The 17,167-nt window shown below is 38.3% G+C and overlaps 1 protein-coding gene across 3 annotated transcripts in view; it reads right to left on the bottom strand.

Moving 5' to 3' along the window:
* Nucleotides 1–6,888, bottom strand: part of LOC129414801 (leucine-rich repeat transmembrane neuronal protein 4) — a 154,213-nt gene extending 147,325 nt beyond the window's left edge. For 2 of the 3 annotated variants that reach the window (XM_055168910.2, XM_055168912.2), the window contains exon 1: nucleotides 5,587–6,268. In XM_055168910.2, the coding sequence (XP_055024885.2) occupies nucleotides 5,587–5,590 (4 nt within the window). In that variant the 5' untranslated portion in view covers nucleotides 5,591–6,268. Of the gene's footprint in view, nucleotides 1–5,586; nucleotides 6,269–6,758 lie in introns of those variants that run through there. The other variant, XM_055168911.2, reaches the window with a different exon arrangement.
* Between the last annotated feature and the right edge of the window lie 10,279 nt (nucleotides 6,889–17,167).

Raw genomic sequence — 17,167 nt, 5'->3', positions numbered from 1 at the left:
GCCCTGTTTTCAGATTGTTCATGACGAAATAGAAAGATTTTGACTGAAATTTGGTCATATGATGCTGGCGCAAGAATTTTTGAGTGTTTGTTGTATCAGCCCCCACAATAAAAAACAGGTTTTATCGTAGTTTTTGTCCAACTCCATTGACTTGTATTAGATGTGTTGTGAGGTACGCTATTACTTCGCGCCGGGAACGTTGTTTGTATTCTTGCAATTGACAAAGGCAGATTAGCGCCACCACCTGGGCTGGAGTGTTTATTATTCAAGCTCTCAGCGGAAGAATATACAGGTGTGAGGTGTTTGGAAAAATAGGTCCACAAGTTAACAATGAATGCTAAAAACACCTGTTGGAAAGCATCTTTTGCACCGATTTTTGTGTGAGCATATCAGTGAACACCCCTGACCACACTGTGAGTTTCATGTCTTTGTAAACAAAAGTTTAATGCATTTTAGGAAGGATTGTTCCAGTGCACCTAGGCAGCCATTGTAGAAGTGGGGGGTAATATAACAAACACCCGAAAATTCTCAGGCCAGCATCATAGGTCCAAATTTCAGTCAAAACCGTCCTATTTCATCATAAACAATCTGAAAACAGGGCTTTAAGTATAAAATACCGAACTTGTCCTTTAAGACTTAGACAAAGACAATATTTCAAGTGTTAAAGGTAGACCTATATATATATATTGGTAAAATAGATACATTTAAAAACACAAAACAAAAAATTGTAATATTTTACTTGTAAATAATAATTTTGTAATTTTATTAAAGGATTAGTCCATTTTCTAAAAAAGATAAATCCAGATAATTTACTCACCACCATGTCATCCAAAACGTTGATGTCTGTCTTTGCTCAGTAGAGAAGAAATTATGTCCCTTGAGGAAAACATTGCAGGATTTTTCTCATTTTAATGGACCTCAACAGAGCCCAACATTCAATACTTAACTCAACACTTAACAGTTTTTTTCAGCTGAGTTTCAGAGGACTGTAGACAGTCCCAGGCGAGGCGTGGGTGTCTTATCTAGCGAAACGATTGTCATTTTTGACAAGAAGAATAAGAAATATGTACTTTTAAACCACAACTTTTTGTCTAGGTCCGGTCCAGCGCGACCTAACGTAAATGCGTGGTGATGTAGGGAGGTCACGTGTTACATATATAAAACGCACATTTGCGGACCATTTTAAACAATAAACTGCCACAAAGACATTAATTAGTATCAGTTGACATACAACAACATAGGACCGGTCCCCTTTCAACACACTTGTAAACACTGGGGCAGAGTTTCGCGTTCGTCCTATGTGACCTCTTGACGTCATGACGTATTGCGTGGGGTCTCCTGTCGCATCACGACCAGATCTAGACGAGAAGTTGTGTTTTAAAAGTGTATATTTGTTATTTTTATTGTGAAAAATGGCAATCGTTTCACTAGATAAGACCCTTATGCCTTGTTTGGGATTGTTTATAGTCCTTTGAAACTCCGTTGAAAAAAACTGTTAAGTGTTGAGTTAAGTTTTAAATGTTGGGCTCTATTAAAGTCCATTAAAATTAGAAAAATCCTGCAATGTTTTCCTCAAAAAACATAATTTCTTCTGGACTGAACAAAGAAAGACATCAACATTTTGGATGACATGGTGGTGAGTGGATTATCTGGATTTTTCTTTTAAGAGAATGGACTATTCCTTTAATAAAGGAGTTTGACACTAGTCGAGTCAAGATCAAAAGATTCTTCATATTGTATTCACTGAGGTATTTTAACCCATAGTTAATATTGGACAGAACCAAACGTTGAGTTATAAATAAACTAGGGCTGTCAAAAGATTAATCGCGATTAATCGCATCCAAAATAAATGTTTGTGTTTACATAACATGTGTGTGTGTACTATGTATAATTATTATTTATATATAAAAACACACCCAATCATGTATATATTTAAGAAAAAATTTTTATATTTATATATAAAATATTTATATTTATATATAATATAAATTATAGAAATGTATATACAGTATTTAAATGCAAATATTTCTTAAATATGTACATGAATGTATGTGTATTTATATATACATAATATTTATACACAGTACACACACATATGCTATGTAAACACAAACTTTTATGTTGGATGCGATTAATCGCGATTAATCTTTTGACAGCCCTAAAATAAACCTAAGTAAAGTTGTTTGCTGGGGTGTTTCAACCCATAGTTGGGTAATAACAACCCAGCATAGGTTGATATATAACCCAATTGTTGGTTCTGTCCAATATTCATCCAATCATTGCACTCTAAAAAAGCTAGGTTACTTTAACCAATAATGGGTAAATACTGGACAGAACACATGCTAGGTTAAAAATTACCCCATGCTGGGTTAAAAAATACCCAAAGTTGGGTTGTTGCAACCATGGGTTATAATAACACAGCAGTGGGGTTAAAACAACCTAGCAGTGTGTTCTGTCCAATATTTACCCAACATGGCTTAAAAATAAGTGTTTATTGAAAATAACTTTGGTTTTCATTTTGCCCAGTGTAAGAATTTCAGCCTTTAAATTCATCCGGTAAATCACTTGGGAGGACCATGGCTGTCTAATTAGAAGAAGAGAGGCGGGTTAATCAATTTGTTCTCTGCAACAGCAACTACACAGAACCTTAGGCAAGATCACAAAAGTTATGCAAAGGTGTGCAAGGACACAGCTGCACACCCCAAAAGGGTTTGTATGCAAATTCTCAAAGTTTTAATTATGGTCACCCTCATGCTTTACGTACAAGACCAGCAAACCCATAAACCTCCCATTTTATTTGTTTTTCTCCGTCTATATGCATAAAGCATAATGGCTCCTTGGCCTTCTGCTACCTGCTTTCAATTCATCATGATAAAGGATGCTAGCCGAGATGCAGTCAAATAGCGCGTGTAAACCAGCCCTTGATCCTAAAACTCATTCATCATGTTACCAGCATTAAAACACACCCACATCCTGACCTCAAAACCACAGTTGCTTCAAAACTTTTCCTGTGGTAGAAGCAATCACACTAACTGGATACCTATCGGGAAAAATCTAAATGAGATCCATTTCATATCTTAATTGTTTCTCCTAGAGTGGAATTAAATTAAATGGAGAGCAACCGAAGACTTGAGCATTTCAGACTTGTATCCTTACAAAAAACATCCTAGTAATTTGACTCGTCTCCTTTTGAGCTTCCTAGGAGATCTCAACATTTTCTTAAACTTTGCCTTGTAATTTGGCCATTAATGAAAAGATGTGAGGTCATATTGAGATCTCAGATTTTTAACTAAAGGCTTCGATAGCTACCTGAAAGGTTGGGATCTTTGCCAAAATTGGTTCTTCTATGGCATCGCTGTGAAACTTATGCACTTTTATTTTTGCAAGCTATAAAAGTGCAATATCTGAGCAACACGGTTATCCTCTTGAGTAGATATATTGGAACTTTGTGTTCGCTGCGTTATGTACGTCCTCATGAAATTTTCTTCATTTAACACAATAAACTAAACGCAGAGCTCTGCAGAAAATACTGTATCACTGTAACGCTGGCCAACTTTTCAAACCTAATCCCATCTGTGATTTGTTTCTGAGTGAGCAGGAAAAGCTTAATCCCAAAACAGCAGTGCTAATCTCACACGAAGATAATCCGACAGAAAATTGAACTACTCTGGCGCAATCCCATCTCATTCAAACAGAGCCCGAACGCAGAAGTCACAAAAGGGATTTCTCATCCCAAGTTTTTGGTATTCCTCCTCCCATCAAACCAAATGATATTTCCATTACCCACATTTTAATTTCCCCCGACAGCCCGGGTCACATCCGCAATCTTCACAGTTTAACCAATCAAACCTAAGAACGGAGAAACTACCAATGTCCATTTCTCATTCCCTGACCACGACGTCCCTCAACATTTATCTGTTTTGACAGCCTCTCCACTTTATTTCATGGGAAAGCTCCTAGGCATTTAATAAGGGGACACTTCATATGTCCAGATGTCTTTCATCTGCTGCCATGACATAAGACAGGTAGATAAAGAGGATGGGAGGGATTCGTTTCGGCTCTTATCCCTTCTGTAGTGTTAAAATATCACAGTAAGGTACTTAATGGGAATGTGACAGTAAGCACTCGTTCTTCATGCTGTGCTATTATACCCAAGCAGACACCACAGACATGGCAACAAAACAAGCAAAATGACACTACAGGTTAATTTGGGTAAACATTATTCCAGAAATACACACTTTATTCACAAAAAATGCTATTTTTAAGGAATACGCCAATGATCCTTATATGCCAGATTGAGGTGTAATCAATCATTTTCTCATTTCATCTGGATGTCTTAAGTTACTTTATCTTTAGTCAAATCCATGAGAAATACCACCAGAAGGGACTAGTTTTAAAATCTCAGCTTTTGGTATGGGATGAGATCTGACTGAGCTGAGCAAACAGCACACCTGTGAGGCACGAGAGAGAACGTCCACCTACATCATCTGCTCAGAAAGCAGCCTATATCAGGACACTAAGACATCAAGCCGTTATAATAAAATGAACCGTTTGGTTCGAATGTCATATTGGTTTGGGCTAATCTCTATTGCACATTTCCTTATTTGCTTGAGGCATTTCAAAGGATGCATTTGACCAGAATTTCATTTCATTAAGCCATACTGCCTTCTTATGAATGGCACAACAGAAAGCAGTGTGGCCATTGATAAATATTGAAGGGGGGGGGGGTATTTAAGATCTGATTATAATTATTTATGACAGGACAACTTGACCACCTCTCCTAAGTCTCATAGGCTAAAATTCCTCCAATTTAAATAGCAAGCAAGGCATGCACCAGGTAAAAACAATACACATGACCTCTGCACCTCAAACAATATGAATTCCAGCATTGAATTAACGTTTTCTGAGAGTAAATCACAGCTTTTTTACTATTTGGAGATCATCTGCATCAAAACATCAATCAAAGTCCAGTTTTTTTCTCTCTATCTCTTTAAAGGATGCAAGAACTGACATTAACCCCCGCATGTCCTTCACATAATGCATGTCTTTCACATAACTATATACATGAAGTGGTGTATTACTATAATCAGCATTGCATTTACTGTGTCGGATGCTCTGCACAAGGGCACATCTAAGGCAGTACTGTATAATCTCCCGATGCGAGTTCAGAACCGTTTTCAACAGAGGAATCAGGACAGCAAAACAACACAGAATCAGCCTGTTGATCGTACAATACATGCACAACCATAGACTGCAATATTATTTAGTAAATTCATCTTTTGTATGATGTATGCATGCACGGGTGTGCATGTTGAAAGTTGTCGCGCAAACACCAAGGACAGCTTTAGAGATGCTTCGTTCATTTCCATTAAACACATTCAAACACACTTCATCTGATACATTTCTTACAGCAATGTTATTTTAAGAAAGGGTCGCGCGTCTCAGGATGCGCGCCACAGGGTTTTGGGATCTCTAGAGCTGATATCACAGACCTGCCAAGTGTATCAAAACAGCAAAAAGACCACTGAAAATGTATGTCGATTAATGAATATATTAACTTAGTTGAATTCACAAATGCAAACATACCCATCTCCGCGTAACTCTGATTTCCAGCAGGGTTTACAGTCCTCCGATGAGTGATTTCCGATCCCGCATGGCACCGTCTTTAAACGAAAAGAAAACCTGCCCAAAGCTCCGGTGCAAGAGATGTTGGTAATGTTGGGAAAAACTCCTGCAACAGTACCGTTATTTCAATCCCGCAGTTGCGCCATTAAGCAACATGTCCAAGTGAAAACCAGCAATGCAAGGGCTCTTCCCTGCAAAAAAAAGGACATTTGCTTAGTGAGAATGTCCGAAGATGAACATTTCCGCGTGCATCACTTAAATCCTTCACATTAAAATAACCTCCGCTTGGTTGGAAAGTTTGGAGAGATTTGCGCAAAAGCGCTCCATAGGATATTCGCCAAGGTGCGCAGCTATAAAGAAAGCCAACTATGGAATGCCCAAAAATCTTTGAATGTCCTGTAGGCTATAGATGGAAAGCTGCGCGCAGAATGAGTTATGTAGTCCAGATATCTGCTGATCTCTAAGAAGCTCAGGTATTGTGCTGTCTGACGCACTGTACTGTAAGCCACAATTAGCTTGCTATTCTTTCTTCGCACATCTGTCACAAAAAAATATGGTTTTAAGAGGAGCTAGTGTGTGTATGTGTGTTTGCACTGCGCACTGGTGCAGTCACACTATTGCCAAACCTTCTTTTGCAAGTGAGATGCATCGGATTGCCCTCTTCTGGTGAGAAAGTAGCGGCATGCATTCAGATCAGTGCCAGTAAACTGTAAGAATAAGCATTTATGAATGCTTCTTTGAAATGACGACATAATGAATATAGAGTAATTGCAGTTGCCGGGTAAAACGTGAATAGTTATGCTTTCTGATTGATGCTTTCTGATTGTTAGATGCGGTAATGTAAAACCTAGAGGTAACCTCCTGGTGCAGCATTTAATGCTTCTTTTAAATCCTTCAATAAAACTGATTGTTGCACATGTTAGGAAATAATTACAAGAAAATAATATCTTAAATGTAAATCTTATATTTAATAAGCAAGCTACACTTTAAAAAATAATAAATACCATTGCAATAAATTTGAAATGAAAGATGATACGAGCATACTTTCCAAGCAAAATGGTTGACAAAATTAACAATTCTTTCTCTCAAGCAAAAAGGTGATAAATGACAAAACAGATCAAAATTAAGATTACCTCCATTCAAACCGGACACACATAAAAACAACTTGGTGCCAATGGAGATCTGTACGTCGAACAGCGCAAAGCATTTACTCTCCATGTTTACAAAACTTAGTAGCGAAAGGCGGTACTTTTGTCAAATCATGCCAGGCTGCAAGTTAAAATGCGTTTTCTATTAATTTCTATGGAAACCGAGCGTCGCGCCTTATTGGTGGATTGTGGGATTGTCAGCGGTGTCACGGAAAGCGACTCTCGTGGCCTTAGCGCACTGCTGTGTCCAAAACTATTCTCTATACAGCAAAAAACATTTGCATTTGAGGCCACTATAGGGAAGATTGGGACGAAATTGAGTGCGCGAGTTCAGTCACTGACGTTAATGCGTCAGAGCACATTTAGGACATTTTCAAATGTGGATATTTTCATCATAAACATATCCGATGTACCTGTATTAACATCTATGTGGCTTTATAGATTGTAAGTTCATTATGTATTTGTTGATAATACAGACAACAAACAGCCATGTATATTTATTATGTTTAAAAAATAGCTAAAATAGAGCTAAAATATTTATATAATTAATCGGTTTTTCAAGTATAAAATAATTGTAAAGAACAGAAGTGTATATGGGTGGGTGCATTTGGTGTCCAAAAAAATATGCTTTTTTCAAATGGTAAATTATTTTAATAATGTGGTACTCGTGGATCACAAGATGTTATATGTCATAACAAAATACAATATTTTCTATAAAAAGTGTCTTAGCTGAAAATCAAAATCACGATTTTTTTTCCCAGTGAAAATCGATTTTGGCGTTCATTAAAGTTATGCATACATCCTACAGAGTAGCCTATGGCAGTATTTTTCAAACTGGGGGCCGGGGCCCCCAGGGGGGCCGCGAGATGGTGCCAGGGGGGCCCCAGTTTTATGTCATTTTATAAAATACATTAATTGATCATGAATTCTGTGTAATTAAACATAAAAAATAAGGATACTAACCAAAAGCACTACTTTTTTGTATAATTTAATATGTTTTAGTAAAATGTTGAGTTTTAGAACAGTTTTTTGTCACAAATTTTCTTTCGGGGGCCGCGAAGGAATGCACCGTACACAAGGGGGGCCGCATGCTGAAAAAGTTTGGGAACCACTGGCCTATGGTGTTGTTTTTCATATACTTTTGCATCGTAGTCTGCGTCGACGTGCAATTACACATGCAGACTGCTAGTAGGCAGTATCCACGCGTGTAACCACAGTAGCAATGAAATAGCCAAAGAAGCAGCAGCTGGGCCAGTTAACCCACAAACGAAGAAGCAGCAGCAGCAGCTTGTTGTGTATGTTTTGAGAAGATCGTCTATTGGATCGGACCACACGGGCCAGCCTTCGCTAGAGGTCTACACGGGTCCAAAAATTCCTACCTGAACCCGAAGAGACCCGTAAATGTGCTAGACTGAACCCGTCTGTTATTGTGAAAGCTGGACCAGGAACCGACCCGGAACCGTCTATTATTTAAAAGCTGGACCCGTAACTGACGCTGACCCATCTATTATTAAAAAGCTGGACCCGAACCAGTCCGGGTAGACACAGACCCAACCGGCAAATATTCTTTAGCTAAATAAGTCAAAAAACAAGTAGCGAAAATTAAACTTTTTGTCTTACCCATAGAAGTTAGCCTTCTCCCTCATATCCTGACAGTGATGCCCAATCCTCATTGCCACGAAAGTTCCATCCATGTTACTCTTGATGTTAATGCTTATTCCAGCTTTAAAAGTCCACTTTACAGTCACGGTGATGAATAACGCAGTTTTACATTTGTTGTTTATCGGGTCAACTTGCCACTTGTCAAAGGCAAAGTTATTGCGTTTCACTGCAGAAGCTCCTGACTGGTAGCCAGAGAAACATTACCAGAGCACATGCCCATTAGCTGCCTGGTTGGAGCAACCAAATATAAACTTTTTCACGCACTTTGCCCATCATAGAAAAATGTATGCGACAGTTCAAGTTAATTTTTTTTATTTAAATGTGAGTGTCTGTTCTCCGAGTCCAATCGACTCGGGTATTACCCACAATGTTAAACAGACCCGGGACCTGAAGTAATTGATTGAGACCCGGCTGATCATATAGACCCGAACCCGTACGGGTCTCGGGTCAGGTCCTCGGTTCTTCCGTGTAGACCTCTAGCCTTCGCTCCCCACGTGCATCATTGAGCCATGGCCGCCCATGACCCTGTCACCGGTTCACCGATTTTCCTACCTTAGACCACTTTTGATAGGTACTGACCACTGCAGACCAGAAACACCCCACAAGAACTTTAGTTTTGGAGATGCTCTGATCTAGTTGTCTAGCCATAACAATTTGCGAAGGCTGGTCCCGTGTGGTCCGATGCAAGAGACGAGCTACTGTAGCTAAAAATTGCTGAAAAGTGAATACTGGTTCTGATAGAAATGCCTAGTGGAGTCCCTGCCTCGACGGGTCAGGATGTTTTGGTGGCAAAAGGGGGAACAACACAATATTAGGCAGGTGGTCATAATGTTATGGCTGATAAGTGTATAACTTGGTACAGAAAATATAATGTTGTTATGGCCTGTAACCATTAGAAAAAAGCAAAAAAATAACGCCTTTGGACACCAAATATACCTGCAATTATATAGCCACTAGGGATGTTCCGATCGATCGGCCGATAACGCTTGCTATGCTTCTCAATGAATTACGGTGAAATGCTGCTACATCCAAAAGCCAGGGGGCGCTCTCGTGCAGAAACTCAATATGCGCTGCAGACGAAGAACAATACACATGCAGCTATGATGACACGCAGTTCCAGGAAATGTCTTAAGTATATATTTATATTGCTGTTCTTCAAACCTTTTCAGGTATTTTCATGATAATAAAGAATATGTTTAATAATTATGTTTGACAAGTGTTGCTTTTTCAAATGCATGTTATAAACGACTCGAACAAACAGTGATTTCAGATCGATAAGGACTTACTGATCAAAAGCCGTAGTACATGAAATAGCTGTGAATAAGATCGGCTGTCAGATTCAGAATAGTGATCGGCCACGTATTTTTAGTGGATATCGGCATTGATCGGAGCACCCCTAATAGCCACATAATCATACATGGACAAAATTTTCTTGGAGGTTTACTGTCAGTGTCTCCAAGCTGTTTCCAGTCAGGCAGCCATCTTGCAGTGTATCATGGGAAATAGTGAGTTGGCGGGTGTTAATCGAATGTACTCTCAAAATCAGAGTGCATTGTGGGTAAAAAAAAGTAAATGAATCTAGGGATTGAAGTTGTAAATGACCAACACCGAATATAGTGCACTAAAGAAGATAGAGGACGGTTTCGGGGACAGCTTTGTAAATTTCGATGCACATGCAGGCTTTATGACAAAATATACATTACAGTATTTGGCTGATTTGATTGGATCATTAATTTTACATTGACACTAGCTTTGTGCTGTTTATACACTAGATGGCTGAACAGGAATGCATCCGTTTAAACTATTGCCAAACATACACTAAAGCTACAACATCAGCAAAACTGTGCAGATGGTCTCTATTCCCACTCATTGCCCAGGTGTAAAGTACAAAATAGATATCCAACAATCATACATTATTAAAACAACAAAGCGAAATAAAATTCAAGTGATACTGAAACAGCATCTACTATAAATAGTTCCCTGGAGTGTTTATTGGTTTGCTTTACATAAGCAGTCCAAAACTGTTTGTAAGCTTTAATTTTACAACCACCTTTATGAGTGAGGGTGTGAATAAACACAAGTTCGAAGAGCATATGATGTCCTAATATCAGGGTCAACAACATTATTTCCAAATTGGCTTTCTCTATCTGGTCTGTACAGTCCGTCTAATTAGAGATAATGGACGCTCGAGCTCATATCTGTAATACGCTGCAGTTGGTTACTTACAATAGAGCTGGGAAGCACCGATCCATTCTGTCACTCTCCAGCCGTGTGGGGAAAGCTGTCCGTTGCTATTGTGAACACAGATGATCAAGGACAATAAGACAACAGCAGGTTCATGCATCTATGAAGTAGATTGTTTGTGTTGTTTGTGCATAAAGGCCGATCTCTTTTGTGATGCAGACTTATGGACACATTGCAAGGAAACAAATGAAAACAAATACTAATTCTTGATGTTTTATCAGTGCATGTTATTTCAGAGAAAAACACAATGGCCTGGATTCACAGACAAGGCTTAGCTAAAGCTAGGGCTGGGCCCTAGTTGAATTAAGATGTTTAAAGGCCCCATTTTTTCTGTGTTTCTGAAGCTTTGAGTGTGTTTACAGTGCGCAATATAACATGTGTTCATGTTTCATGTGTAAAAAAACGTCAGTTTTTACTGTCCTAAAAACGTATGTATAAATACGTAACGAGTTCTGATTGTGTAGTTTGTTTAGTGTGTTGTGATTAGGTAGCAGCTTAGCTTGCCGTTAGCTTAGCGGGTGACTAACGTATTCCTGTGGGCTGAGATTAGTCAAAAAACTGTTTTACCGACGTCATAAAAAGAAGGAAATAGAGGGCTGTAGTCCAAACCGGCCGTTCGGTGTAGGCTTTGAAAGGGGACTTATGTTAAAGAAAATATATCGCCTGGCAGTGAACTTTGAGCTTTATCATTTTACAGGTATTATTTATGCTCTAACAGCAACATTACACACAAACTAGGGTTTAAAAAAATGGGATCAGGAAGAATGTGACCTTTAAGTAAGGGATAATGTAGAGGCAGCCGGTAGTTATCGGGAAATAAGCCCCGACAGTGTGATCAGGACCCAACGCGAAGCGGAGGGTCTTGTATCACACTGAAGGGGCTTATTTACCCGATAACTACAGGCTGCCTCTACATTATCCCGCTTATTACACAGCTACTTGCCAAAAAAACTGGACATGAATATGAATTTGAAACATTTTATTGGCATATTTGTTTTAAATTAACATTTTTATCCTTCCGCGAAACTTTGCACAGATGCATAAAATGATCGTAATATACCTTATTAAGATCCTCTGCTTCATACTTGTCTGTCTCCATTTTTTTCTTTTTTATCCAGTCTTTGAGAAATTTTAATGCACATTCTGTATTTCTTTGAGTGTTGGCTTCATAGCTGTCATGCTCTATTTTGTCAAGTTCAGTCTCAGTAAGCTCTCTGTGTCTTGTCGTTGTTCTTTCTTCTATCCAGTGTTTATATGTTTTGTTTTTTCCGTACATGTTAAAATGAATGTCAAAATTTTCAATTCTTAATTGTGGTGGTCCAGTGTTTGTCACAAGATGGCGCCAAACAGTAATCTTTGTTGGCGTGGAGGGATTTAAAACATACAAGTAGCACCGGCTATGCGTTATTACTTTGGAGCGGTTATTATTTGAAAAGAACGAACCTGCAAATGTCTCAACTGACCAATCAGAATCAAGCATTCCAGAGAGCCGTGTAATAAGCATCTTTAATAAACATGCCTTAAAAAAGATGTTACTGGTGTGTACCTCAGACAAATCAATGGCACACTGGCATATTTTAAGATCTGTATTTGCAAGTTATTTTTGTCATGGGCTTGCCAGAGCTTTTGTTATAGACTCAGGTCTGAGTGTATCTGGCAAGACCATGACAGTACTATGTTCTGTGTGGGAGCATGTGGAGGCATATAGTTGTGTGGCTTCCACATGTTCCCAGTGTTTGGTGGCTGTCATGGTCTTGCCTGACCTTGGTTATGATCCAGGTTGGATGTTAGAGGGCACGATCAGGGCAGCATTGTGTTTACGTGGGAACATGTGTGTTTTCACATCATATATGTGTGACACGTGTTCCCAATGTCTTGTCACTTTTACCCTACTCCCTTATGTACTCGTGTCTTACGTAATTAATTATGTTCACCTGTTCCCCATTGATGTGCTGTCTATAATATGCCCTCGTGTTCTCTGTGTGGTGTGCGTGCGTTGTTGTATGTCAGAGCTTCATGTCCTTCGTGTGCTCTGTTACTAGTTCCAGTTTGTGCTTCGTGTTTTACCAGGGTTTAGTTTATGTTCTGTTTTACCCCCTCGTGGGTATTTATGTTCTGTTCAAATAAATCATAGTTTATTTTTGTAGTTTGGGTCTGCGTTTGGGTTCTTCTTTGTTTTCCACTTCCCGGTGTTAAACCGATCGTGACAATTTTCAGTTGAGACAGCTCAAACATGTGTCTTAGTCTAGGACTAGGTTTAAGCCTTGTCTGTGAAACAAGGGCGATGTTTGTTTTAGCCATTTCTAATCCAAATTCATTATCATGCTTGTAATATTGTTGACTTTTGGCTGATGTCCCTACCGAGACCAATGGTTTGACCATTGTCTAAAAAGTTATTTTTTGAGATAAAAAAATACAAACACCTTTTTGTCTTGTTCAACTCAGAAATGTCACACTAATTGTGTTCAGACTTTCTTTTTTAATGACATCAGACAGCAAAAATGAATTTTGATTGTAATTATTTTTTGAAGAGAATTAGTATACGATTACTTCAGTAAACAACATGTAAGTAACTACTGGATGAAGGATTGTTTGTTTTAACTCATACACTGGTCAGAAAATGGTCTGTACACTAAAAATAAAAAATTTCCCAGCAGAACCATTAAGTACAGATATACATTTGGTACTAGCAAGTACCTTTGATATACTATATGTATCTTTGAGCTCTCTTTGGTACCAACATATACCTTTGATGTAGGGGAGAACCGGGGCGAAAGTAACGCGGGACGAAACTGTGACAGCATCTTTAGCACGCAACCCTTGACAGAGCTGAGAAATATCACGTTATTTACTCACCGTTTTCCAAGTGTAGATCCAGAAAGGTGTTTTCAACTATAATAAGTACACTGGAAAAAAAAATTCGTAGAAATTTGCAGCTGGGTTGCCGGTAACTTACCGTAGATTTAAATTTATGTTATTACTGGCAACATTTTGTTCAAAGTTAAATGAACATTAACTCTTTCGCCGCCATTGACGAGATATCTCGTCAATTAAGAGAAAACGCTTCCCCGCCAATGACGAGATTTTCCGTCTTTCCGCAATACCACTATTATTATTAGATAACACTATTTCTGCAACTTATACAACCCGGAAGTAGCGCCTCACGTGAAAGAGAAAGAACTCAGTGTATGTTTTAAAGATCGCTCTGCATCTGATCTCTATGAAAAGTCCTTCACAAAAATTGAATATCTCAGCTTTTTGCTCAAAATTGGGTGTATTTGAAGAAACCTACCCATGTTTGAGAGGTGATTACAAGAGAACTAATGAAGGTAGGATGAAATGTTTTTTTTTTTTGTTTGAAAGCAGAGGGTCTGTTCTTTCATCTGATATATTGTTTGTATATATATTTAGAAGAACATTTTCTGGAAGGCATTAAACTTTTGTGAAAATCATGAAAAATGCTGGCGCTGGCTGGCAACTTTTTTTAAAAACGCTGGCGGGGAAAGAGTTAAACATTTACAAGTCTTTGTCTTTACAGAATAAAACTAGAAAAACAGCATCAAGCAAAACATTCTGGGAAACAAAATCTGAAGCAAAAAAAAGAAAAAGGTTGATGATGATTTCTGGTTCCCAGAATGCTTTGAATGAGGCTGTTATTGTATAGTTTTATTCTGTAAAGACAAAGACCTGCCAATATTCAAAATCCATTCAACCCTGAACAAACTCCTGCCAGCAAATAACACAAATCCAAATCCACGGTAATTTACCGGCAACCCAGCTGCAATACCATTGTAATTTCTACTGATTTTTTTACATTGTAAATTCCTAAAGCTGTCATTTTTTTCTTATAACGCATTGTGTTTCTGGTTTTATGTGTTAAAGTACTGATCAATCTACAGGTTATTTAGTGCTCTAAGGCTATGTTTACACGTGGGCGGCTATTTTCATAAACGGACATTTCAACCTCTCCGGTTTCAAAAATAATATCGTGCACACATGTCAGTTTTTAGAAAAGTGTTTATTTACACGTACCCGTGCATATTTGCCGTCAAGAGACGCTCAAGCCCACGTAAGCCAATCACCGGCAGCGCTGGTGGTGACGCGGACTGGTTCTTCATGTTGGAGGGAGGAGTTGTTGCAGTAGGTGATTGATGACGTCAACGTACCGCGAGAGCGAGTTGAGGAATCACATGTAGAGGTCTAATTTCGAATCGCTCTCGCGGTACTTTGACATCATCAGTCTGTCGGTTCTTGCAGCGCCGCATGAAGTCAAACACGCGTAAAATTGCTGATCTCCGAGCACTCGTCTCTGCTCCTCGACATAATGGAGCAGCTGTATTTGCAAATACAAACACACGAAACGAGTTTGCACGAACATAAATGTGATATTGGAAGCGTTCAGAGTAGCAGTCACATGTAAACATGGGTCGCACTTTTGACGTAGGTGCGAGCTCTGGCGCATACTCTGTGATGTTGCCTGCTTAAACATCCGTTTGCCTCACTTTACATGCAACCGTGCAACCGAAGATTTTCAAGATCTCCACTCTGGCTGGAGTTTTTAGAAAAAATCGGTTTCAGAGGCGAGTTCTCAGTTTGCGTGTAAACGAGGGGCACAAACGAAGGTAAATCCCTCAGTTTTTAAAAATAACCATGTACGTGTAAACAGAGCCTAACACAGTGTTTCCCAATCCTGGTCCTCGGGCACCCCCTCCCAGAAAGTTTTAGATGTTTCTTTATTTAACACACCTGATTTAACTCATCAGCTTGTTAAGGAGACATGTTTACCATTTTGGAATGAGGCTGATGAGTCGAGTCAGGTGTTTTAAATAAGGAGACATCTAAAACTTTCTGGGAGGGGGTGCCCGAGGACCAGGATTGGGAACACATCTTGAAGTTTGACTTCTCAGAGTTTTTCAAAATAAATGTAAATCGTGTTTAAATGTGAGGGACGAAAGTAACACTTGTTACTTTTTTTCTCCCTCTGCTAATACTGTTGTGTTGAAAATTGATATTATTCTAATTTGATTTAATTTAATTTTTAAATGTTAAATTTTTTTTTTATTCTCAACAATTTAAGTTTGTATTGTCGGTTGCTTTTGGAACATTTGATAAAACTAAAATTTAAAATGAAAATGTAATTTCCTTTTTTTTACAAAGATAAATGACAAAATATGTTTGCAGTTACATATTAATGAGGTCATGTATTTTTTTGTCCATGTATAGTCATGTATTTTTAATAAAAACACGTGTAAAACAAAAATCTATCTTGTTTTGTTGTGTTACTTATGACCCACCTGTGTGTTACTTTCGTCCCTGCAGGTGGGTTCAAAAATCTCTCCTGATTTTGCCAAGTGGTTGATGTCCTCGAGCAACATTATGTTGACCAATCAATCAATCAACCAATCAGATTTCAGAAATAAGTATACAGTTTGTTTTAAGTTTAAGCTTACAACCAGGATTAACTGTTTCTAGACCATTGTTTTTCACTTATCATGTCCCTCTGATTTTAGGGTTTGGTTATGGTTAGGGTTGGGGTTTGGGGTGGGTTTAGGTTTTATTTAGAAAAATTTTGTCCTTATATTTGTTGCCCTGAGGACATCTCTCACTTGGCATCAGTTCGAGCGGGGTCAAAAGTACCAATGCACTACTTATGTTCAAAGTAAAATTATACTAAAGTCCTTTTACATTTTTTTAAAAATTCCACCTGGTATTGATAGACCACACTTGTGAGTTATTGATCACATCAAAAATATATCTCTGTCTCAAAAATTATCTTTTAAAATGACGTTTTTCTTAAAAATGATACTTTCGCCCCTGCTCTCCCCTACTATTATGATTTTTTTAGGTGCAAAGCTGTACTTCTTAAAAGGGTACAGTCCCAGTAACAGCTAGTGTACACATTTTGACCATTGTTTCTGACAGTGTAGCTGTCACTAGGGCAATATCCTTTAAAAAAGGTCCTAATATGCACCATTTAGGTATAGATATGTATACATTTGGTACCATTATTAATATGAACTAAGGGTAACGCACCAGTGACAGATAGGGACCATTTTCTGACCTTTTTTTCTGACAGTGTACCAGCCACAAAAAAAAAAACTCAATTAGTCTTATAAACATATATTTTTTATTGCAATCAGCTTTAATATGAAGAAAATAAGCAGGTTTAGATTATTCAAAGCAAACTTGGTTGAACCTTGAGGTATGAGAGTTAAGTAATGAAGCTTATTCATGCAGCAAAACCTGGCTCGGTTTCCCAAGTGATAATTGTATTTGAAAAGATATGCCAGTGACATCAATCGCATGTATGCCTCTTCAAATATTGCCATTTTATTACCTCTGCCTTTATTTAGCTGAAGAAAAGAATCTGCATTAGAGATATAAATAAATAATACAAAAATACTTAGGATTCAAGTTTGTTAAATCTACCCATGGGAGAGCATTGCATTAGCAACACACTAGCTCATGGGTTCGATTCCAGGGAACAC

This window comes from Misgurnus anguillicaudatus, chromosome 5, assembly GCF_027580225.2.
Source record: "Misgurnus anguillicaudatus chromosome 5, ASM2758022v2, whole genome shotgun sequence".
NCBI classification, from domain to species: Eukaryota; Metazoa; Chordata; class Actinopteri; order Cypriniformes; family Cobitidae; genus Misgurnus; species Misgurnus anguillicaudatus.
Note: the sequence above shows the minus strand (reverse complement) of the source record. Positions and strands in the feature narration are given on the sequence as shown.